This window comes from Neolamprologus brichardi, chromosome 3 (genome assembly GCF_056152115.1).
Source record: "Neolamprologus brichardi isolate AB-2024 chromosome 3, ASM5615211v1, whole genome shotgun sequence".
Classification (NCBI taxonomy): domain Eukaryota; kingdom Metazoa; phylum Chordata; class Actinopteri; order Cichliformes; family Cichlidae; genus Neolamprologus; species Neolamprologus brichardi.
The window spans coordinates 60,184,969-60,211,592 of record NC_142106.1 but is presented as its reverse complement, the minus strand read 5'-3'; the positions used below and the strand labels follow the sequence as shown (position 1 = coordinate 60,211,592).

General features: G+C 40.7%; 1 protein-coding gene across 8 annotated transcripts in view; it reads left to right on the top strand.

Moving 5' to 3' along the window:
* Positions 1 to 26,624, top strand: part of LOC118453432 (protein NLRC3-like) — an 815,502-nt gene that overhangs the window by 95,642 nt on the left and 693,236 nt on the right. The window contains exon 4 of one of the 8 annotated variants that reach the window (XM_087837967.1): positions 3,048 to 3,221. The exons of the other annotated variants lie outside the window; for them this stretch is intronic. Within the exon in view, the coding sequence (XP_087694093.1) occupies positions 3,048 to 3,221 (174 nt within the window). The remainder of the gene's footprint in view (positions 1 to 3,047; positions 3,222 to 26,624) is intronic. 8 annotated transcript variants of the gene reach the window in all.

The window sequence follows — 26,624 nt, the reverse complement described above, 5'->3', positions numbered from 1 at the left end:
ACTGATAACATGTTTACATGGCTAAAATGTTATGGCTCATTCATTGATAGTGTTTTCGCCGTAGAAATTGTTATGTCCTATATTATTGAACCCACCATGTCTGTGCTGATGCTCTTTGAACGCACCACATAGGTACTCGAGGCCATGCAGTGGCTGCTAGTCTGTGTTCTCAGTATTTTTATGTGTCAGTTCCAGTTTTAGAGCTCTAAAGTGCAGCTATCATGTTAGGAATATGTTAGGAATAGACAGGAACACTGAGCACACTGAGGTCAAATCTTTATTTTACCACTCGCTGCATTCTTGATGTTCATGAATTCAGCAGGTTCATGATTGTCTGCAGCATTAATCTCATATTTCCATTAAAAGTGTTGAATTTGACTGTTTGATGTTCTTTATGATCTCTGGCACCAGTTCATCTGTAGGCTGAGCTCAGTCCATCCATTTAGTGAAATGATGTTTAAAGGTCTCCTTGTTCTGTGAGCGTGCACAGATCCTGAAGCAGAAAGCCTGGGTTACAGAGAAATGATCATCACTGTGATGATGCTCATCATCTCTGACTGGGATTTGAGGTTTTGTCAAAGCAGCAAAGAAAGCCTGGCTATGTTGGACTGGGTGTGGCAGCAGCTCCCAGTTTGAGTTCAGGAGCCAGACACCCTCTCTACTTTACTCGGAATGCTTTCCACTTCCTCCATTGTCTATCGTATTTACATCCCATCAGTCTAATATTGAATGTTATTTTTTCCATCTCTGAGATCTACAATACTAATCCAATCTCGCTGAGTGGGAGGGTCTGGGTGTAACCACTTCTTTGTGATTGCTTTTTTGGTTGTGGCTAGAATTATTTTAACTAGATATAGTCCTCCTTTTGTATCTGTTCTTTTATGTTTCCTAGATACATCACTTGGCAGGTGTTTGGAAGTGCATAACCCAGAATATCCATGGTCATTTTAAGGTCTTCTTTTTAATTTTTATGCACTTCCAGAATACATGTGAATGATCTGCTTCTGTTTCTCCACACAGTCTCCAACATTTCTGTGGACTTGAGGTCTGTTTGCTTTTAATTTTGGGTGTAATGAAAAAAACGTGTCAAATTTTTCCAGCAAAATTCCCTCCACAACGGCGAATTCGTTGTGCTGTGTTGTATTTCACACATACTGACCCATTCCTTCTCTGTTATAGTTATGGGCAGTTCAGCTTCCCATTTCTTTTTAAGGTAAAAGGTTGTGTCCTGTCTATCTTCTTCTAATGATCTATAGAAAGTGGAAATGGCTTTAAATTGTTTATGTTCATAGCAATTTTTTACTATTACAACAATACCCAATGATTTTTCAAGCCAGTCAGACTTTATTTGCTTTACGCAATAATCCCTAAGTTGCAGATATCTAAAAAAATCTCTATTTTCCTTTTTGTATTTATTTTTAATTGTTGGAAACTCATTAGTCTTCCATTTTTCATTAGAGTACAAACTGCTGTAATCCCTTTTAACTCCCACCGTTTGAATGTTTGGTCCAATTGTCCCGGCTTAAATTTTTTATCATGTCTAAACCATCTCAGCAAAAATAATTGTTCTTTTAACTGATGTTTTTCTATTACTGTGTGCCATATGTCTAATGTAAATTTCACAATTTGATTTATTCTATTTTTGTAAGAGGTCATTAATTGTTTGTCAGAGATACATTTGAATTTTGTTTCCCTCAATTTCTTTCTCAATTTCCTTTCATTTCAATTTCAATTTCAACTTCCTTCCACCGTGCCTCATATTCTGGTCTACACCAACCAACAAGAGGTCTAAGTTGGGCTGCGTAAAAGTATTCCCTTAGGTTAGGCAAAGCCATCCCTCCTTTACACTTCGGGAGTTGCAATGTTGTTAGCCTTGTTCTGGGCTTCTTCCCATCCCATATAAACCTTGAGATCATCTTGTCCCATACTTCAAATTTTCTTTGAGGTATAGGAAGTGGGAGTGATCGAAACATGTATAGCAATCTTGGGAGAAAGTTCATCTTTATTATTTGAATTCTAGAGTAAAAGTTTGTAGGTGTTGTTGACCACCGTTCTAGTTCTTTTTTTATGTTACCCTCCACCTGATTGTAGTTTGTGTCCAACATAGCAGATAATGATTTTGTCAAGGTTACGCCCAAATATTTCATGGTATTCAAGTGCCAATTTAATTTATATTCATCTCTAATCTTTTGAGAAGGTGTATAACTGAATGATAAAATTTCTGTTTTGTGTACCTTAATTTTGTAGCCCGACAAGTGTTCGAAGGTATGGAATAGTTGCATCAAAGTTGGAAAGCACTTGTCAGGATCTCGTAAGAAAGCAATGACATCATCAGCAAATAATCCAATAAGATGTTTTTGTCCGGCAAGAGTTACCCCCTCCAGATTTGGATGCTGCCGCACTGCTTGCGCTAGTGGCTCGGCATATAAAGCAAAAAGAATTGGTGACAAGACAAAGCCCTGTTTTGTACCTCTATGTAGCCGAATTCTGTCCGTCAGGCTACCATTCACCTTGATTCTGGCTGTAGGTTGATTATAAATTGTCCTTATACATTGTATTGAACTGTCCTTAAACCCAATTTTTTTTCAATACTTCAAATAGGAAGAGCCAACTAACACTATCAAATGCCTTTTCTTGATCTAAACTTATTAACACAGTACTGATATTGGTCTTTTCTGCATTGTCGATAATGTGAAAGATTCTCCTTATATTATCCTGTGCCTGACGTCCCTTAATGAATCGGTTTGGTCCACTTCTATCAAATCTGGTACAAAGTTTTGAAGTCTTTTGCTAATAATCGAGGCATACAGTTTGTAATCGTTATTAAGAAGGGAAATGGGTCTATAGTTCTTGCAATACTCTTTGTTCTTACCTTCTTTAGGTAAAATTGTGATGGCAGACACCCTCTCTACTTTGAAGATCAGCTGCAAACTTTCCTTTTTGATAAAGCTTATAGTTAGAGCTGGATCAGGTGACCCTGAACCATCCCTTAGTTATGCTGCCATAGAGATGGATAACAGACAGATTGTTGTTTTGTGTGTCTGCAGTCTGTCAGGCTGTCTGATCACAGAGGAAGGCTGTACTTCCCTGGCCTCCGCTCTGACCTCCAACCCCTCCCATCTGAGAGAGCTGGACCTGAGCTACAATCATCCAGGTGACTCAGGACTGAAGCTGCTGTCGGCTGGACTGAAGGATCCAGGCTGGAGACTGGACACTCTCAGGTATGGAGAGAATGTCTGATATAGGAGGAAGAGCTGGAAACATTTCCTTTGTCCTTCACTCACTTCCTGTTTGTTTGCTGCAGATGAGACATGAACAATGACACATGCAGGAATATTTTCAGGGACAGACACACTAACTGGATAGTACATGGATATTTATGTAGGGGGTCTCCAAGGAGTCTGTTTGCAGGAACATTTAGGTCACAGGTGTACCTGAGATAGATGCCAGTGTACCTAATAAAGTGTCAGCCATGTGTATGTTTCCCATGCTGTATGTCCACAGTGATAGTGACAGAAGGATGACACAAGGCTGTGAATCATTTCAGTCTGTGTGTGTGATAAAGAGGAAGACAGGAGCAGCTAACATTTGGAAATGGAAGCTTAAATAATGACAAACTCTACATTCACGGCTGAATTCACAATAAATTTGTTCTCAAGTGCACATTTAGCTAATGCTAATACTGTTTTCCCTTGCTTTCTACAACTTGAGCAGCTATTGCTAAGTAGGCCACTTTGCTCTGCTAAGGATTTGTGTGACCATGATGGAAACTCTGATAAGCTAATGCTGCTCAGATAATGCTGTTTATGGGCCCTGTTAGAATCAATATTTCATTCTCATTCTGTTGTTTGAGAACAATATTAACGTCTCACATCATTATAACACAAGACAAAAGGGTATTAGCGTTAGCTACTAATGCTTATTCACCTCAAATTAGCTTTGACTGCTAATGGGAGCCTACTTAGCATAAACCCTTCACATTGTTATAATGCAAGGGAAAAGAGTCACTCATGGCAGTCTATTTAGCATTAACGTCACATCATTATAACACAAGAGAAAAGGGTATTAGCGTTAGCTACTAATGCTTATTCACCTCAAATTAGCTTTAGCTGCTAATGGGAGCCTACTTAGCATAAACCCTTCACATCGTTATAATGCAAGGGAAAAGAGTCACTCATGGCAGCCTACTTAGCATTAACTCCTCACTAATATAATGCTAATTTATAATTTATATTTATAATTTATATTAGTCATTAACTCCTCACTAATATAATGCTAATTTACATCAAATTAGCATTAGCTGCTCATATTGTTATAAGAAAAGAGAAAACGGTATTAGCATTAGCTGCTAATAATTATTCACCCCTAATTAGAATAAGCCGCTAAAAGCTGCCTACTTAGCATTAACTCCTCACTTCGTTGTTACCCAACGGAAAAGAGTATTAGTATTAGCTACTATCATTTTTAATAAGTAAGAGAAAACATAGTTAGTATTAGCGGATAAATTAGCATTAGCTAATAACGGCAACCTACTTAGCATTAGCTGCTCATATTGTTAGAAATCAAGAGAATATGGTATAAGCATTAGTTGCCAATGCTTAGTCACCTAAAATTAGCATTAGCCACTAATGGTAGCCTATTTAGCATAAACTTCTTAATGCTAAATGAAGTTAATTAATGCTAAATAGGCTTAAGTGAAATGAAAGTAATGTTAGCTATAGCTGCTGATATTGTTAAAAGGTAAGATAAAACATTGCTAGCAGCAGCGGATAATGCTGACACACATAATAATTAGCATTACCTAATTATGGCAGCCTTCTTAGCATTAGCTGGTCATATTGTTATAATGCAAGGGAAAAGAGTTGGCAAAAACATTGTTAGCATTAGTGGCTAAATTAGCATTAGCTAATGATGGCTACATATCTAGCATTAGCTACTGATATTGATATAAAGCAAGAAAATATGGTATTTGCATTAGCTTTTAATGCTTTTTCATCTAAAATTAGAATTAGCCACTAATGGCGTCCTATTTAGCATTAACTCTTCACATCGCAGAGGAAAAGTTAAAATTGAATAAAAAAAGTGTTCACATTAGCTACTCGTATTGTTAAAAAGTAAGAAAAAACTAATTCACCTCAAATTAGTATTAGCTAATAACGGCAACCTACTAAGTATTAGCTGGTCACATTGTTATGAAGCAAGAAAATATGGTATTAGCATTAGCTGCCAATTCCTTTTCATCTAAAATTAGCATTAGCCACTAATGGCAGTCTACTTAGTATTAACTCCTCACTAATATAATGCTAATTTACATCAAATTAGCATTAGCTGCTAGCATCAGCCTACCTAGCACTAGCTACAAACATTGTTAAAAGGGAAGGGAAAAGTGTTAGCATTACCCGATAATGCTAAACTCGCATCAAATTAGCATTAGCTTATAACAGCAGCCTTCTTAGCATTAGCTGCTCACATTGTTATAATGCAAGGGAAAAGAGTTAGCATTAACAGATGATGCTAATTCACGTCAAATTAGAAAATATGGTATTAGCATTAGCTGCCAATTCCTATTGTTACGGATTCAAATATTGGGAATGGATACAAGAGGAAAACCAAAATAACAACACTGGTCCGGCCGGGTCAAGTCAAACGATGATTTAATGAACACACGCGTGGGAGATGGACACCATACACAGACAGCATCAGATCTCAAAATGGTGGAGCCTTGATCAAACTCTTATAGCCTCTAGTGGCCCCCACCTAATCATCAGAGCCTAAACATTCTTTCTCACACAGCGCCTAAGCTACGACCTTGGCTCCCTGTTTATCTGCTCCTGATGAAATGGGGCAGTATGCTCTGTTCTCTTCTAATCAGACAAATGAGACGATGACTTTCTGTGAACAGTATTTCTTATAACTCAGCAGTATAATGCATCATAAAACAATATCATTCATTCACAATAAATCAACAGTCTAATGTAATGCAAATCAGTTTACCAAATGTAATAATTATCACCTTCTTCTAGTTCAGGAGCATAATGCAAACTGAAACTACATAATAATTCACAATCTTTAATTAGGGGTCTAACATGGCATAAAATAATATCATAATCCCACAATTCCCCCTGATGAGCTCTTTAGACATAAAGAGCTCACTTACACCCTGCAATCCAGTGTTGCCGGGTTCATTTCTCCTTACTCCTGAGGCCTTTTGTCCCCCTGTTGGGTGAACCATATGTGAGATGACCTCTGTGTTTACGCAGTTCAGATGCAAGAAAAACTTTTATTACAACAACAACAGTAGGTACAGATGATACTCCCATCACTCCCCAGTTCTCCCACAGCTTTATTTCGGTGCTACCTTATACCCTCCAAACGTACTCGGACTAGAACCTCTGTCCGAGGAGCTTTTAACCTTTATTTTATGGCTGTAGGCACCAGTGTCTTCCAGTCGGGTGATCCTCTGCTCTTGTTTCCTTCAACCTCAGGGGTTAGACAACCCTTCAGTTGTTGCACAGATCAGGGGATTATTCTGCCCCAATTTCAAACAATGATCTGTGTATTCTGGGATCACAGCTGTGTTCCCCAGGAAAAGGAACAGAAAGGTGTTCTCCTTATGACCAACAGCCTCTCGAACGTCGTTGGTGTGGTGTTCCTGGATTTCCGTCAACCCCTTCGTGGTTATCGCTGTGTTTATTTGATCCATCCTTTTGAGGTGACTAACTGGAGCCCAAAATGCCATGACACTTGAACCCAGTTGATGTTTCCGCAGTCACCGTGTCTGTCTCTGCTGCGAAGGATCCTCGTATATCTGTGACCTCGTCTGGTGTCTGTTCCTTTCTCTGTAAGAGACAGAAAACCAAAACACCTCTCTTCCCAGCTCTAACAATCTAATGTTGCTGTCTACTGATCTTTTGGTGATTCAGAATTGGTTTAGAACATTCAGAATGTCCCAAGGACTTATCCTAATTTAGTGTATGTGTGTGTAAGCGTGTTTGCATGTAACCCGCTGCACTCAAGGCATTTCCTACACTTTATCAGTCCGGACTATCGCCGAACGAAGCTTATGACCTTCAAAAGACCGAGTGCCAACTCATTATAAGCACATTTGCAAGATATATATAAAAATGATTAAAACCACTCATTCTAATAAAAGACATCAAAGACAAAGCAGCCATTTCTAATTCTAACATGTGTCCATTCAATGAAGCTAGAAAATTAAAAGAACAGGTTAGTGACCTCATATCTTAGAAAGTATCAGACTTTCTCCTATCCAGTGTCGTTGCTCCAGTCTTGTTATCCTGTGTTAGGGAATGAAATCAATTTAATTGTCATGTTAGATCTGTTCAACACCTGGCTCCGCCCAGAGCCTGCGTCTTCACAATCGTCTACAAACAAAACCTGTATTATTATGAACTTCACTTCAACATGAACTTGTTGACTACTTTTGACACCTGTAAATAGAAGATTATCATCAGGTTATAACAATCACTGTAATACAAATGTTAATATGTCAATAGCTTCAATAAATGTTCAATGCAATGCTTGTTATATGATTCTAATGTAACAATAATGCTGATGCTAAAATAACAGTAAAACACACCCTTTTTATCCCTTACTGACCACAGCAGGGGCCTCTATGTTTTGATTCAGCCATGAAGCTCACCTGATTCATCACTGAGCCCCACCGGCACTGGCATCTGACAGGGTGGTGCTGCATATTCTTCCTTTAATGTCACTATTTTCAATCTGTTAATTAGAGTGCTTAAACATGAAGTAGACTACATCCAGTACAAGTCAATACAACTGTGAATGTGGCCAATTATCAATCTATTACCAATCAATAACAAAAAATAGCTTCTATTTTATACATGCTTTTAGTCAACCACTCACCCACAGGATCTCCAATCCCAGAAAATTCCTTCTCCTCATTTAATAAGTCTGTCCTCCTTCCATGCCCTGGCAACTGGTCCATCCAGAGCTATATCATTATGAAATATACATACAACAAGCCAAACCACACCTTGGTCACACCAACCCTTTTCCGCCCTGAAGATGTCCAACGCCATCTTAGTCTGGACTGTCAAAGGTGATTTTAACGCTGATTGTTCCGACAATCCATTTATAACATTTCCTGGTCAGATTAGCCAATCTCTGCACACTGGAATAAACATAATCAACATGGTCAACATTTTTCCTGCATGTTATTTCACCATCTTATTGATTCCAACGCTCCATCCTTATGTGATTTGTTGCATTATGTTTATCTAGAACTCCACTCTGTCTCTAAATGTTTGAAGAATTTTTCATGTTTGGGGTCAAGTTTTAAGAATTTGACAATACGTGAAATTAATGGTGTTATTGTAACATGGTAGACTAGTGTGCCTGTGTTAATTCAGCTCCATATTATTGTGTGAAGTTGCACTGGGTTGGGAGTGGTTTTTTGTGCGTGTGTCACATTTTTGGTTAGCCAATGGCTGGAATGGGGTTGGACTAATTAGAGGCAGGTGTACTTGATTGCACTGATACACTGGTCTACTTATAGCCCACACTACAAACACTGCTGTGTCATTTTGTCTCTCTGTGCATGTATGTAATGTGATAATCTGATATGTTTGGGATGGATGGGTTTTGCGCTATGAATTTTATACTGAAGGTGTCATTTTGTCTCTCTGTGCAGGCCAGGGCCTATTATATGCCACAGCCTAAAGGCAGCATAGTTGCACATGTTGGAGTGATCACTGGCTATATGCTTTCAGGGTAGTGGGTCTCCAAGGACAACTTCTACCCCTGTTAAAGGCAACATGTGGAGTGCAACTGGCCGTGTGGCATAGCTGACTCTGGCCTTGGGACTGTGTGTTTTTATCTGATTCATGAATGGGACACTGGACTGTTTTATCTTTTATCTCTTGATATTTTTTGTCACTAAATTATCTTTTAGAATTTTATCGACTGTCATCGTTTTGCCCACGACTGAGACGGTTGGTCAGACCTAAAATCTTTCTTTGGGTGTGTTACATTATCACCCCCATCGGGGCTTACCTTTCCCACTTCTGATGATATTCCTCCCTATTCTTTGCAAGTACCCGCTTTTGGTGGCGAGAAACTGTTGGTGTGGTCAAGTGGGTGCTGTAAAAACAAAAGCTCAGGACAGAACAGTTATCAGTCATGTACTTCATACAAAATTAGCATATATTGAATTTCATATTGATCCTCTGAGTGTAATGGTACATTTTAATTTTAATTTATCAAAGCTAAACACAATAATTTTTCTTTATTTTGCTCTTGTTCTTGTGCAGCACCACATGCCCCTGTCGGTTCTATCTTACTTTTCTAAATTATTGACTATTTCAATGGAGAACCTAAATGACGTGGACCAAGGTTTGTCATTACATATCTCTATTTTGAATGTGACAAGTCTATCATTCCCCTGTTATTCATACACAGCAAATTCAAAAGTGTTAAATGTTTTGGTGTTAGTAGTCTTAGAGTTAATTTTACTCTAAGTAGAGTCACATTCTTTTAATGTAACTCTGAGGTGTAAAATGATAGTAGTTAAAATCGAGTGTTAAAAATGAGTGTTTCTATTTCAAATCTGGAGGTGTTACAATGGAAACATTAACTCTTGACCTCTTAACTCTGAACTCCTACAGGGGCTATGACACCAATAGAGTAAATTCACAGACTCCGCCCCCAGCACGGCTCCAATCGAAGCTGAAGTGAAGCCGTTTCAGAACATTTTGCTCTACATATTTGAGTTGTTTGCCATGCTTGGTAAGTCATGTTTTCAAAGATTGTTTCAATTATTGTTATTAGCTTTTACTTCTGTGGCTCTTTGGAGTTGAGACAAAGCTGTGTGAAAGGCATTAGCCATGTTGCTCGCTGATAGCATAATATTCTGTTTTAGCTAGCTGAAAGGTATTGTTTGCGGGCAAATACCACAGCCTTGAAAAAAAGCTTGCATGTGAATTTTCAGTCAAATTTCTTGGTCAAATACACTTAAAACAATGTCTAGAATGTGAAATGTTGGTATAATGGTGCTACTTGAAGCCTGAAAACGATCTCCCATAAAAAACGAGCAAACAGCAGTAGCAGATGTCCCGAGTCCCGACTGAGTTCTACGTTAGCATTTAGATCCCTCCAGAGTTTTGTGCACACGGTTTTAGGTAAAAATGAAAAAGGTTGAGATTTTACATTTAGTTCAGTATTACCTGTTGTCTGTGTCCTCGTCTTTTGGGAAAATACTTTACACAAGTAATGTCTCAAAGAGGATTCCTTTTTTTTTTTACTGTGCTGCAATTGGTTTGTGCCATTAATTAGTGTCAACTAATTTTTATTCAATCTCCACATAGGATATGCTTGTGAAGATGGAATATGGGGGAGAGCAGAAGTGCGTTGCAGTTCCACAAAGTGATGAATGAAGGACATGCATATTGTATTTTGTATTTATTGAAATAAGTGATGAGAATGCTGTTATTTGCATTTACCAGCTCACCTATGTCAGACCTTTTGATAAACGAAATTCTAATGAAAGTGAGAGCATGTACACTGTTACATCTTTCAGAAAATGTTTTGAAATTGTGGTGCACAGTTCAGAATAAATGTTTTTCAAAAACCATTGCGTCTTTTTAGTAAATGTTTATTTCCAAAAGAAATTTCTAGAAGTTCAGAACAGTAAAATTCCCGCTCTTTAGAATTAATTACAAGATAACTCTTACGTAGCTAAACTAAAATACTCTTTCAGAGTTAATATATAAACTCTTAACACCAAGTGCCAAATTATCAACTCCAGAGAGATTTGGTGTTTAACACTAAATCAGAGTTAACGTACCAACTCTCCAAAAAGAGTCAAATTAACACTCTCTGGTGTGGACCCATATAGACACTTTAAAAGTGTTGAAATCAAATCTGACAGTGTTAATTTGGACATGCTGGATTTGCTGTGTAGGTATCAATAGAGTTTTTCTTGCTTTTTCTATCAAAATTGATTGACTTTTTACAGTGGCCCGCTATGGTTAATAATAACATGTTCAGTCATGAGTGAAATCAAAGCTTCTCTTCACTTTAGCATTTAACATTCCCAACAATATAATGTGCTGCATTAATCGAAACACAGCTAATAAAACACAATTTTCTTAATGGAAACATCAGTAGCTCAAAATTAGCAACCAAAGGGTTAAGTCTGCAGTTCACACTCATGTGAAGCTACAGCCTCCCTCCCTATTCTCTGTCCTCCTACTCCTGCAAAAACAAAACAAAGCGAGACAAAACATCCACCCTTCTTTTACAAGCTGGGTGAATTGTTTGTAGACATGTACTAATCCTAAAGTCGGTATCGTTTTTGTCTCAGTGTCAAGTCAGTTTAAACATTTAGTCGTCAGTCCATCACAGTCCAGTCACATGCATACATTCACACACATTCATACCAGATATTGCTGATAATGGAGTCTCACACGCAACCTATTCGAGGCTCCATCACCAGCAAGATGACGTCATCATTTTAAAGGAAAACAGTTCCTTGTTTTTTGGACTGGATTGACTCGCTGCAATCCTTTTAGGCTCAGGACTTCTCATGTGATCAATGTCCCATATAAGTGAATTTCTCCAGAGCCCATTATAATTATGGAGAAAAATACTTTGCGACTGTTTCTAGTAATCATGTTTTATAGCGCTTTAAAGTTCAATCTCTCAGGCCTGGATTAAAGAGCTGATTTGTTAAATCAGGAACTCACAAAATACTAAAATATCACCACCGGTGGATCACTCCTCTCAGATGTTCTTATTTCAGTGCACTGTAACAAAAGCAAAGACAAACGTAACCAATAAAATACTCATAATAACAAATACTGGGGCCCGTTGGAAACATGTCCAAGCATAAAACCATCTTTCTCTCTCTTAGAGAAAGAAAACAATCCAAACCTCACTGATAAAATCAACCTAGTGTTAAGCAAAACCCAAAATCAACCAAAACTTCACCAGAAAGTTTTTCTCCGTCCCGGGACAATATTGTGTAGGCATACAGGTACCGTAACTTCTTTTTACACTGACAAAAACATGTTGGACTTATTTCAGTCAATAGTGGACACTAGTTGCACACAAATGTTTTGCTTTGGTAGAAACTTAAACAACTGAGTTAAATCAACACAACCTTTTCATATTCAGTTAACCTGTGCATTTTGAGTTCATATTACACGATTAAGACATGTTCAGATGGAGTAAGTTGAGCTCCTGGAATATTTTAATCCTTCACAATTCTGTCATTTTATTTCAACACTATTCAATAACTTTTATCCAAATTCTACTTGGTCCCTTAAATACTACATGTTGTCTTCATATTGCCTACGGTTCAACAAAGTCTAAATTCTGATTACCATAAAAATTGAATGGGTCTACCACAACTACCATCCTCCTATCTTTATCCTAATTGCACGAGGGCTGGGAAATAACTCTAAAGTGATAGGTTACGAGGCAGGGTGCACCCCGAACCGGTCACCAGTCTATCACCTAGAAACAAACAACCATTTACACTTACATTCACGGATAATTTAGAATCATCAATTAACCTAACTCTAATAGCTTCATGACTTTTCACTGTGGCAGGAAACCAGAATACCCAGAGAGAAACCACTGCAAACTAACCAGACTGTGGACTTGCACCCAGGACCTTCTTACTGCGGAGCAACCGCACTCACCAGCATGCCAACAATGTAGGAAATACAGGGAAGCTATGATTTCCTGTTGAATTTTGTACAGATCTTTAAAGCCTGAGGCAATTGTGTTAAATACACGTGGGATGCTTACGTAAATCCAAGGGCTGGCCCCCTTTTCTTTTCTTTTTTTTTATATTTTTTTATTTATTTATTTATTTATTTATTTATTTATTTTCAGTGTGTTCCTCCTTCAATTAAATCTCAATCACAAAAATGTGGCGCTCCGAAATAAGACTCACACCGTTAATTCATCATTTTCACTCTGTACCACTGCTCCTTATCAGGCTGTGTGAAGCACAGTAAACAATTCAGTCGAGGCCTTGAGCCATAAACAGACATCACTCACAGACATTGTTTTCATAACCAAACTGCTCTAGACCCTGTCCCCTAAATCTACACAAATGCCCTCTGGGTGACATGAAATGCATTTAACCAATTAAACAATCAATGGCTTCTTGTTGTTGTAACAAATTCTGTATTTGGACGTTTGTGTGCAGCATTTTGCGTATCAGCATAGCATTTGTTAGTAAAGCATTCTTCATTGCATCAGCGTGTGTGTATCACTCTTCATTGTACAAACATGTATATGTATGTGTGTATGTGTGTGTGTGTGGATCACTTCTCAGTGAATTGAATCAGCATTTCGATTTGTGTGCGTGTGTGTGTGTCATTTCTCAGTCAATCAACGAGTGCATATGTGTTCATATGTGTGTTTCTCTTGATTCTGAGTCAGTGTATGTAGATGTGTGTGTTTGTGTGTGTGTGTGTTTGTGTTCATCACTTTCCTGTTCTGGTGTTCTGGGTAAACCACGGCCTGAAGCGTGGCCTGGGGTCCTGCCCTCCCCCTTTTCAGTCCGTTTGGGTCCATTGGTGCTGCTGCCCAAAGTTCTCTCCATACTGGTTCTGGCCCCAATTGAGGCAGTCCTTTTCTCCAGTGTCCTGCATCTTCTCCTTGTGCAGCTCCTCCTTAACATGACCCTTTTTGCTTCTGTAGGTCCTTCAGGGTTTGCTCCTGCTGTTGGAGCTTCTCGTCAGGTTTGGCAACCTCCTGCTCCAGCAAGCTCCGGCCTGATTTAAAGTCCTGTCTCTGGGACTCTAAGCCTGACTGATGGGTTCGATTAGCAGCCAGCTCCTCCTGAGGCATGCTCAGTTTCTGCTCTGATGTCTCGAGCTCTTACTGAGGACAGAAACCTCAGTCTTTTCCGTACACGTCAGATTGAAGTTTATTGATGTTTTCCTTGCTTTGCTCCACGGCCTTCTGCAGCTCTGCTGTTCGGCTCTTCTCAGAGGTCAGCTCCTGGCTGAGCCCCGACACCTGTGCCTTCAGCTTATGTTCTTCTGCTGCTTTTGTCCAATCTGAGGTGCCTTCTGACCTCAGTTACTCCTCGTGTCTCTGGCACGCCCTTTTTGCTGCCCGATCCTCCATGTTGGTCCGTCACTGTCCTGCACAGTTTTAATGCAGAGTTGTTAAGGTCAGCATTCTTTTGCTCGGCCTCACTTTTCATCCGGGCTTAATAGGCGTCTCGTCACAGCTCTGTCAGCTGAAGCTGTCTGGAAATCTCCCCCGTGTAGTGAAACGGGCCTTGGATTTAACGTTCTCCGTCTCCGCTGCATGAGATCTTTCCTGCAGCACTGTTGACCTTCTCAGGCTGTTGTTGTGAGTCCAGCTGCTGTAGCATTTTGTCAGGGTCACATCAAAGATGGTAGAAGGGAGAGCCAAGATGGTAGAGGGGAGAGCAGGAGTCCAGGTCAGCCTCGGCTTTCCGGGCCGACAAAGCAGCCTGTAATTAAGCATAAAGAGAAAAAACAAAAACAAAACAAAAACAGACGAACAGGAAAATGATGTTGTTTGAAAATAATGTTGTTTTGGCTATGTTATTCAGAGAGGGGCCAGGCCCTGTGTCAGCCTTCTCCCCCCCTTTTTTTTGTTTTTTCTCACTATATAATCAACTCATAACCCACCAAGTTGACAGGACAACACAGGTACACGTTAAAATACTTAAGATCATGTTTAATAATTCAAAAAGGAATTTTATTTCATTCAGTAATCACTTGTATTAATCAATCACAGGAAAACATGTCACAATTTGACTCTTTTAACCACTAAATTTGTTGTTTCATCACTGGTTTGTGATTTACCAGTGTCTGTCATTTTGAAGTCAAGTTGTTGTCCTGCAACCCAGAGAGTTTATTTGTTAGTAGTGGATAGACTTTATTATTTGACATCAGGTGTATGTTAAGTTTTGCTGCTTTAAGCTTGCTGGAAAATCTTCACGTGTTCATGAGTGTAAGCTGTTTCTTCATTGCGTGTATGTGCATTTGTGGGTGGGTTATTTTAACTTTTTTCTCAAACAAGGCATTTCTCTAATTGTGTATGTTTTTAATTTTGTTTCCCAATTTTTGATTTCCCACCTTAAATAACAGCATTCCATGTCTTCAGCCAGGAATTAGGGCTTGCTTGTGAGATTCAGGGACACATGGTGCCAAAAACAATTCAGTGAAAAACTTGCCTGAAAATTTCCAGTGATGGTAACCGATAACTGGAGGAGAAGATGTCCTTTAGGCTTCTTTTTCGGGTGGGGACAAAGTGAGAGGTCAAACTGTTAAATTTTGAGCCAGAGCTTGGCATGTGTGTCGTCCCAATTTTATTAATCTATCCTTTTGCTGCTGTACTCAGGTCTCCTGGTTGAGAGAAATCCACCTGTATTAAGAGACTAAAACATTCATTTACTATTTTTCTTACAACATCCATTTGGTTCATCTGCCTAGATTTTACTCTCTCTCTTGGTGCATAGTTCACACAGTCAGGCAGTTGCCTTTTATGGGCATGCAAGTTTCCGGTCACTTACCCCCAACAGCTGCGAAGCCGTCTCTCCCATATCAAAACTCAGCCAAACATTAAACATTCACCGTAGTGATTTAAAACTTTATTTGTAATATTGTAATCAGCAAAATCAGCGTTTTAATTACAGGCATGTATCATTGTTTGCAAATCATACTTATAAAACTCAATAACACGCTAAACAGGAAGTCCTCTGTGGGCTTCACAGCAGCCACCTCATTTGCATGTTCACACACTATCTAAAAATAGCTCGCAGCGCTGCAACGCGCTGTCGTCACACACAGCCTCGTTTCACACTCAACTCTCTATCTTATTTTACAAAGACGTCTTATATTTACAATCACTCTCAGGCCTGAAAGTTTTAGCGCCTACACAATTTTGACAAATTTAAGATAACGGGTCCAACCGAAGAAAGTCCAACTTTTTTGTAATCAATTAACCAGTATCAGCCTCTAACTGTATCTGGCCTCATCTCTAAAGTCCCTAAGTCAATTTACAGTGCCCAAAAAAGCGCACATAAGGAGCCTCTAACTCCTAGCTTATTCCAGGATGCCCTGTACCCCACAGTCAAGCCAACTGAACTAACCCTGTTCGCCGACAGGTCAAGGTCGCGCGTCCGCGGCCAGGAGGGAGCGTAACCTCCGGGCTATGCGCCTCCTAGTGGCCTCTAACCACCGTTCTAACAAAATTTATAATACTTTTAAACCGCCGTCAACCCTCTAAAACAACAGTATGACTGACGCAGATGCAACGTTATGGACAATGGAGCCTCTAACTCTCAACATGGCCAACACAGATGCAATCCTTTAGACCAATGGAGCCTCTAACTCACAAAAATGACCAATTCCCTATCAAACTACCTGAGCCTCTAACTCAGTATTATTTTCTTTACCTTGAGCCTCTAACTCAGTATTATTACTTATAACCTTACTTCAAGTTTCAACACTCATGAGATTTTTCATCAACATCAAAACAGGCCTTCACCAGTAATTTCAGTGAGTAGACTTTTAATTTATACAGTCCAATTTGGCACAGTTTGGATTTACATTCAACAGGTTGTGCCTCACCTTTAAATGTGCCGGCTTGCCCACTCACGTCAGACCACTGGCTCGTGCCTGCCCGTTCAACCACCTCGGACCGTCCAAACCTCCAAAACTTCCATCCCAATACCACAGGACGAGCCCCCAAAACTGTTACGGATTCAAATATTGGGAATGGATACAAGAGGAAAACCAAAATAACAACACTGGTCCGGCCGGGTCAAGTCAAACGATGATTTAATGAACACACGCGTGGGAGATGGACACCATACACAGACAGCATCAGATCTCAAAATGGTGGAGCCTTGATCAAACTCTTATAGCCTCTAGTGGCCCCCACCTAATCATCAGAGCCTAAACATTCTTTCTCACACAGCGCCTAAGCTACGACCTTGGCTCCCTGTTTATCTGCTCCTGATGAAATGGGGCAGTATGCTCTGTTCTCTTCTAATCAGACAAATGAGACGATGACTTTCTGTGAACAGTATTTCTTATAACTCAGCAGTATAATGCATCATAAAACAATATCATTCATTCACAATAAATCAACAGTCTAATGTAATGCAAATCAGTTTACCAAATGTAATAATTATCACCTTCTTCTAGTTCAGGAGCATAATGCAAACTGAAACTACATAATAATTCACAATCTTTAATTAGGGGTCTAACATGGCATAAAATAATATCATAATCCCACACTATTCACCTAAAATTAGCATTACCTGCTAATGGCAATCTACTTAGCATTAACTCCTCACTAATGTAATGCTAGTTCACATCAAATTAGCTTTAGCATTAGCTGATAGCATCAGCCTACCTAGCACTGGCTACTAACATTGTTAAAAGGGAAGAGAAAAATGGTGGTTAGCTGGTAATAATTATTCACCCCTAATTAGAATTAGCTGCTGATGGCAGCATACTTAGCATTAACTCCTCACATCGTTATAATGCAAATGAGGCTAACTTGATTTAAATTAGACTGCTGTTATTAGCTGATGCTATTTAGCAGTAGCTGCTCACATTGTTATAAAGCAAAGGAAAACGATATGAGCATTAGGTTCTAATGCGTATTTGCCTTAAATTAGACGTAGGTGCTAATGGCGGCCTACTTAGCATTAGCAGCTCAGATGTTGTAATGCTAGGGAAAAGAGTGTTAGCATTAGCCGTTCACATTGTTATAAAGTTAAGGAAAATTGTGTTAGCGTTAGCTACTCACATTGTTAAAAAGTAAGTGTTAGCATTAGTGCATAATGCTAATTCACATCAAATTAGCATTAGTTAATAACGGCATCCTATTTAGCATTAGCAGATAATGTCGACCTTGGCCCACTGGAAAAGTTAAGAACTAAAGATTTAGGAGTGTTTCTCGATAGCTCTTTCTCATTTGAGAAACAAATGAATTCTGTTATTAAAACCAGCTGTAAGGTTTATATTGTTGATTGTCATTTATGCTTAGAAATATTTACTCATATATGCTTAGTTTTATAATCGATTGCATGATGATAGAGGTTTGATCCTTAGTAGTCTGTAAAGACTCTGTGTGCCTTCCAGAGTGCCCTGGCATGCACACACCACTTGGGGCCATGAGTTAGGTCGTACCCTCTCTTACTGATTTATGGTGTAGGACAGGGGTCTCAAACTCAATTTAGCTGGGGGCCGCTGCAGGCAGAGTCTGGATGAGGCTGGGCCGCATTAGGTTTTCCACAAGAAAGGCATGGTTAAAAAATTCCAATCTTCTCAAATCTCTTTATTTTTATTTTTAACACAAAATATGAAAAATAAATAAACAAATTGAGAATTAATAAGAAAATAAATCAATCTGTAATACATAAATAAAATAATAATAAGATATTTTTAGTCAGTGAACTTATGTGTTTTTTTCAGTCTTCTATATCTGCTGTATTTAGATTGAAATGTCTGTATTAACAGTTCTGTAACCTTCTTCTGAACATGAATGGAACACTGTAGAAAATGAACTGTTCTTCTGAACATGGCTTCTCTTGCCTACTCCTTGCTGCTAGAGACCTGGCAGCGTTTCCTCTCGCATAGCCGAGCCAGATTTGGCCTGAGGGAGGAAGCAGTTGCAACCCTCAGTATGTCTTGAAGATGATCATCCGTAAGTCTGGACCTGTACTTGGACTTATTGAAGTTCAAAGTGGAGAAGAGCTTTTCGCACAAGTATGTGCTACCAAAAAGGCACATGGTCCGCTTGAACATTCGGGAAAGCCGAGGGAAACTAGGGCTCAATTCTCTCAAAAATTGTCCAAGCTTGTCTTCTTTTCCACTCACCTCCCTGAACTTTGCTTTGAGTTCAGAGTTGCACTGCAGCTCAATGAGCTCCATTTGAAGCACAGAAGGGGCATCTTGCACATCAAAGGAGAAGGGGTCCGCAAAAATTTGAAAGGTGGCTCTGTGTGTCTTGAAGTCAGCAAATCTGTGATCAAATTTCTCCTGTAGCCTCAAAATGACATCAACATACTTGTCAGCACTGAATGGTGTGCCTGCATCCACGAGTGCCTTGCATGCTGGGAAATGGCAAAGGTTTGTCTGAGAGAGCTGAGCTTTCCAGAGCGCAAGTTTTGTGGAGAATGCTCTCACGTTGTCATAGGCAGCACTGACAAGTTGCCCCTGGCCTTGTAACGTCTTGTTCAGTACATTAAGCTCATGTGTTATATCAACAAGAAAAGCTAAGTCCATGAGCCATTTGGGATCAGTTAGCACAGGAACACTAACTCCATCCTTCTCCATGAAGGCTTCACTTCTGCTCTCAACTCAAAAAATCTCTTTAATACATTTCCCCTGCTGAGCCAACGTACCTCAGTGAAGTCGAGCACATCCCCATATTCTGACTCCATTTCCTCTAAAAAAGCACAGAACCTTCGGTGCTTTAAGCCCCTGGATCTGATTTGGTTGATGCATTTCACAACAATAGACATCACATTGTCAAACTTCAGGCATTTGCTGCAAAGGACCTGCTGATGGATAATGCAGTGCAGAGCAATGGCCTCCTCCACGCCTTCCTCTTCCAGTTTTTTTTGAACAAGTGCCACCAGTCCATTTTTCCTCCCTGTCATTGATGGCGCTCCATCTGTTGTTATTCCAACAAACCTCTTCCATGGCAAACCAACATTCGCAATGGCATCACACAGCTTGTAAATATCTGCTGAGCGGTGGTCTGGCCATGCATTGGAATTACTGTGAGCAGCTCCTCCATCACTTCAAAACTGTCATCAACACCACGGACATACATTGGGAGCTGGGCAGTGTCGGTGATGTCTGTGGTCTCATCAAGAGCGACTGAGTATACACTGAAACATTTGGCTTTCTCACACAGTTGGTCATAAATGTCACTTGACAGGTCAGAAATGCGATCTGCTGCGGTGTTGGCAGAAAGGCTGATGTTGCTAAACTGACCTTTCTTTCCCGGACAGACTATATTTGCAGCCTGCAACATGCACTTTTAGACAAATTCACCTTCTGTGAATGGCTTCCCTGCTTTAGCAATCATCTCACTAACCACGTGGCTTCGACTGCTGCATTATTCTCTTTGGTTGCTTTCTTGAAGAAATCTTGCTGCCTCAGTAGATCTGTTTTAAGACTGGCAACCCGGTTCGCTCTCTCATCTCCCTGGTATTTTGCATCCACCTCAGCATGTCTAGTTGTGTAATGACGTTTCAAATTGTATTCCTTGTGCAGCGCAACTTTCTCTGTGCAAATAAGACAGGTCGGGGTGCCCCTGTGCTCAACAAAGAAATATTGCATTTCCCACTTTTCCTGAAATTGTCGGTGCTCATCACCAACCTTTCTCTTCACCGCAGGCTTTGAAAAAGACATGTTTGGGTCTATGTAACATTTATAATTCTACTTGGTGTCACTGTCGCATTGAAGTTTCAATCAAGCGTTTAGCCGACGGATGGGGAACGTCTCAAAGCGTAGAGAACGTCATTTCTGCTTCTTTTTCTTGCAACCGTAGCACGGCGATCGGCAGATAAGAAGCCTGTAGCAGTCTCCTTTGTTTTTACGCTCCATGTTCATGTCTTTCATGATGACACGAACACCGTGGCGTTTGCAGATGGTAGAAAGTACAGGGATAGCGAGCGCAAAAACGGCGACTTCTCACGGCGCCGGGCTGTTGTTACAGGAGAAAGAATCAGAAATGACACCGTGACATATAACAAATAACATCACCTGTTTCTGACGTTAGTTGTTTTGACTGCTTTTACATTATATTGAAATATATGTAATGTTCATGTATGCTGCAATGCAAACGGAGTGATGCAAATAAAAAATATCGACCCACAAATTACGGTGCGACCCTATAATTAGTCCGGGTTACCGGGGACTGTTATTGCCGATGAACAGGTGTCGCTATGTGACTGCAGACTAAATTGGGCTGCATTGAGTTCATTACTTTTCTTTTATCCCGCCGCCTACGCATCACTTTGAGAGTTAATATGAGATCTCTCTCTGTGAAAAAATAACTAAAACTTCCACTGACGTGTGTATAAATCTATATACGTATAATGTCCCACTGGGCAGCAACTTAAAAAAACCCAACTTTTTTTGAAGTGTTGTGAACGCAGCGCGCTGGGGCGAATGTCTGCGTTTGCCCAATAGAAAGGAGGAAGCCAGCCAGGCACAGAAAAGAAAGAAACACTCCAGGGCAACGCTTCTAAAATTTTACTCATTGAGAAATGTTTCCCTGCTTGCATCAAGCCCGGCTGGTGTCCCCTGAGATCCATATCCCACCCTGATTGGTGGGTTAATTCAGCTCCGCACACAACACTGTAAAGTGTCATACATTATCAAACTAACATTAAATTTTCATATTAAGATGGGGGCCAAAAAATATCGTCCTGCGGGCCGCGAGTTTAAGACCCCTGGTGTAGGAGGGCACCTACTCTGTGTCTGGTTAAGTATAAGAGCCCTTTGTTAGGGGGACCACTGGACTCTTAGCACCAGCTTTGGGGTCACAGGGTCACATCTGGAACACACACAGACACACACACACACACACACACACACACACACGCACACACCTACACTATGCACAGACTGGTACTCTTTGTTCATACCTGTGTAAGACGTCATATGTTAATGAACTTATGCATATTCATGTAACCTCAATAAAGAGCAGTGTTACGAGGGAGCAGACGAGAGCGACTGAGGTCAAGTGAAGGAACGGCGCTGTCACAGTTCTCTCCCTCATGAATTGTCTGGTTCCAGCGGTGGGTCTGTGCTAGACGACCCATCACCAGCTTTTTCCAGCTTTTTCCACTGGTTACCAGTACGTGGTAGAATCCACTTCCAGATCTGGTTGTTTGTCTTTAAATCTCTGAATGGATTGGCTCCATCTTATCTCTCTTTAACAAAATAATCCAAGTCGAGCCCTCAGGTCTGCAGATAAGTAGCTTCTGACCAGAACTAGACGTAAAAACAGAGGTGAGCTTTATCGATCGCTGCAGCCAAACTCTGGAACAGTCGCCCTTCACATCAGGTCGTCACCAACACTCGACATTTTTAAAACCCGGTTGGAAACACATTTGTACTCTGTAGCTTTCAATTGTGACGAGTCTTTATAGTAATTACTGTGTATGTTTCCTATTTTATCTCTACTCTGTGCAGCACTTTGGCTCAAGCTGTTTTTAAATGTGCTGATAAATAAATGTAGATTTCTTTGAATAAAACAGTGGAGCCGAGCTTTGAGCTCAGTGTGTAACAGTGTGTGTATGAGAGCCATGTAATGTCCATGTGTGCATGCTGACTGTGCTGCTCTGACCCCCCTCCTCCTTTCAGGGTGGAGCCTGCTGGAGTCCGATGGTTGAGACCAGGTCTGAGGAAGTGTAAGTGTGTTTTTAATGGGATTCATGAAGACAAAGCAGCACACATTCAACCATTTTCATCATGTCAGGAGTCATCATCAAAGTGTCAATCAATGAACAGATGATGGATCAATAACTGCAGCTGGATTGTGTTTGTTCTCTCCATCAGATTCCTGTCAACTCACAATCGACACAAACACAGTGAACACAAAGCTCCAACTGTCTGACAACAACAAGAAGGTGACACGTGTGGAGGAGGTTCAGTCATATCCTGATCATCCAGACAGATTTGATGTTTATCAGCTGCTGTGTAGAGATGGTCTGACTGGTCGCTGTTACTGGGAGGTCGAGTGGAGAGGAGGCGTTCGTATATCAGTGAGTTACAGAAGCATCAGAAGGAAAGGAGGCAGTAATGACTCTTTGTTTGGAAACAATGATCAGTCCTGGAGTCTGAGCTGCTCTGATAATGGTCAGTTTGTCATGCACAATAACAGACCAACATCCATCTCCTCCTCCTCCTCCTCCTCCTCCTCTGGCTCTAACAGAGCAGCAGTGTATGTGGACTGTCCTGCTGGCACTCTGTCCTTCTACAGAGTCTCCTCTGACACTCTGATCCACCTCCACACCTTCAACACCACATTCACTCAAACTCTTTATCCTGGGTTTGGTGTATTTTATCATCGTCGTGGTTCCTCAGTGTCCCTGTGCTGAGTGGGGTGTAAAGAGTGTCTCCTGTTACAGAAACACTCTGACTGTTGAACAGATAGTTCAGTCTGTACATGTCTGTCTCTTTCACTCACAAACACGTTTTCAGATTCATGGATTTAATCAGTTGATGTTTGAAACTCTTCTAAATGATTCCTTGTAAACTTCTTCCTCTTCAGCCACAAACAAACAGGAAGTGATGTCACATGTGTTCCTGTCCACACAGCAGAATGAGTCTATTGCTGACAGTGATGTACAAACAGAGTGAGCATTTCTGAGGCCCAAAATAAACTGAGTAGTTCACTGAATGAACAATGGACTGTGAGCTCAGTTCCTCCATCATTAGTATGGATTATATATGTATATGTATTATATTAGTATCATATATATCAGGTGCTGCTGCTGCTGGTTTCAGTCATTGTGCAAATGTGCTGTTTGTAAGGTTGTAAAGCTGCAGTCAGCTGAGACTGAAGAAGTCACCTGATCAGTGAGCAAACGTTTGTGAAAACGTCCAGATGAACAGAATCAACCTTTTGGGATCAGCCAGCAATGCAGCATCATTGTTGTTCAGGTTCAGAGGTTTGCAGGAATGAACTGATGACCAGAAACAGCTGCAAAGTCCAATAAAATACCAGCTGGAGTTCAGCTGCATTTGAAGAAGTCAAAGAAAAGTAAGGATGGCAAAGGGCGATGTTTTCTTCCAAAGAACTGAAAACATGGTCGACGCCTCATTAGAAGAATAATCTGGACATTTGTGAGGAACTCTAACCAAGAAAGCAACACAAGAAAGCAACGTCAAACAGATCCAACAGACAGTTTCCATGACTGGAAGTGTTGAGTGTAAAAATGCTACATTGCATTATTGCATCCTCTCACCACAGGAGGTGCTGTTGGCACCACTGATTGCTGATCAGCTGTTCTCTGATGATCTGATTGATACTGTGAATAACGGGACTCACTGAACTCTGTGACACAGTGAAGATTACAGAGTTTAACTTCAACATCTGACTGACGTCACACAGACAGAAGGATGAACCAGTGAGGCACAGAACACAGTTACTGGAGATACTGGATCAGCTCCATGTGAACCTCTGATGGAGAAGCTGCTGAGCCAGAGAAACATCAGGACATGACAGGCAGCTGCACTTATCTAACAACATGTAGCAGAGCTGATCTATGTTAGAGGATCTATCACAGCAGCTGAAGCCAAAGTCCAACACTGGATAGCAGCTGAGCCTGTGCTGAGTGTAGTGTTACAGGAAAAGGGCAGAAACACTGACACTGGTAGCTCACAGTGATGCTGACTGGGGCACAGAGCTGAATGATGCAGCATCAGGACACTGTTTCAGTCTGACTGACAGAGAAACCTGTAGCTGTATCTACATGTGAGGCAGAGGCTACACAAGCAGCTTTCTATGTTTCACAGTGACTGAGATCTTCAGTGGGGGTGGACATGCTCCTGTACAGACCTCTGAGGAGAACCAAGGTGCAGTCAAAGAGTCCAGTCTGTCCTCACAGATGTGAACATGTGGTTTCATCAGGTCTGCTGTCAGCTAGCAGGCTCACATCAGAATCACTGTTCCTGAAAAACACAGTCTGTGTGACATCATCAGTCAGCTGATCGTCCCAGATCTGAATGGTTTCTGTCTCTACTGAGGAAGTCAGAGAATATCACTGAGGTGTGGATCAGGTCTGAGTGAGCTGTGGAGGGACAGCTTTAAACAGTCCACAGGTCTCACGTCCTGCTCAGTCTGGTAGCAGATACCTCGTATTGTTCCAGATGTGCTGACATCACCAGCAGCAGCAGCACAGCTGTGTGATACGATGAATCTCAGTTATTGATCCAACACACAGTAAATACAAAGATCAGGATTTCTGAGAGTAATCATTATGAGTCTGAACACATGATCACTGAATGTTAGTCTCCACAATAATAAGCTAACACAAGCAAACACAGCTTTCAGCTCTTATTTTTAAACTGGCTTATTTAGAGAGCTGTGATGTGAGCGTGCCTGGCTCTGAGGCACTTGGGTCAGCCTCTGTTGTTTAGAAGTGTTACAGACTGTGAATGACACAGACCTGTCAGTTTTCCATGTTTGTCTGTAACACAGCTCAGGGACTCCATGCTGAACGCATCCATCCAGTGTTATTGATCCAGTACTAATACCAGCATTGGGATCAATACTACAATACACAATCACATGTGTCCACGTGATGCAGTTTGAAGAGCAATAAGATGTCTCTGTATGAGGAGGCGGGGTCACAGGAGGTTCACAGAAACTCTGCAGCAGCATCATCAGCTCACATGGAAACTTTGATGATTCACTTCTGTGGTGTTTTTACAGAAACACGTCACAAAATTAGCTCCACCTGTTTTGTGTGTGAGCTTTGAGTTTCTTGTCTTCATTCTGGATTCTTGTGTTGCTGTTTTTACACACAGCAGATATTTCCTGGTTGCTTCCTTGATGACCACATGAAGCTTTCTGAAGCTTGGATTGAAAACGCTTCATTACTCAAAGCTTTCCAACACAGGCCTCTGTGCTGCCATCTGGTGGACAAACATATGAAGTGCAGCGTGAAGCTACAAATTAAACTGCTTCAGCTACGTTTATATATAACATACTATAACCTATATAACTATATGTATAGTGTATTATGTAGGTTTTAGAGCTGGGGGTAGAATTGCTGATGGCCTGGTTGTTATTTATGTTCCCCATGGTTCACCAGCTCTCACACAACATCAGCACCAATGATCCACGTCCTTATAAACCTCTGAATCAGGTCCTGAAGCTGTGACGTCCTGAGTGAAGACCTCACTGATCACATGACTCTGGTCACCTGGACTCAGTGTTTCTGAAGCAGTGTGCTGGGTTTTTAAAAATACGTGGCTGCTGCCTGATGTTGGGCCCACAGAGGAAGACGACTCACTCGCTCTTCTTCACTTCCTCCTTAAACATGTGGAAGGAGAGCAAAGTGCTGCCAGACTCTTATTTCTGACAGGAACAGAAGAAACCACAGCAAACTGTTCCAGTTCTTCATCTTCATCACAATCTATTTATTTCTGATGGTGTCTTCAGTCTGAGGGTTTGAAGTTTCCATGTCTGTGTGATGTGTGGTGTGAAGGCTGCTGGTTAAACTGGGACTCACTTTTTAAAGCACTGAGTGCTCATAGAGAGATGCTCCATGAGTCCCAGTACAGACTACAAACATGGTGGAAACTTAGCTTTGATATCCACACACTCTGCATGTCTGTGAGTAACTGTGATGAAGATGTGCAGAGATCTGTGTACAAACAGGAGAAAGACTGTAAAGACTCTGTGCTTCTAACAGCCTCTGTTAACATATGTGAGGGTGTTTGTTGTTGTTGCCATGGAGCTTTTCACTGTTTGGGTCAGCAGGTCATGTGATCAGGTTTGTTCTGTGAAAGCTGGACGATGGTTCAGTGTCAGGGTTTGTTTGCATTCATCAATAAATATCTAAATAAATCAAAGACTCCATGTTTTTTCTT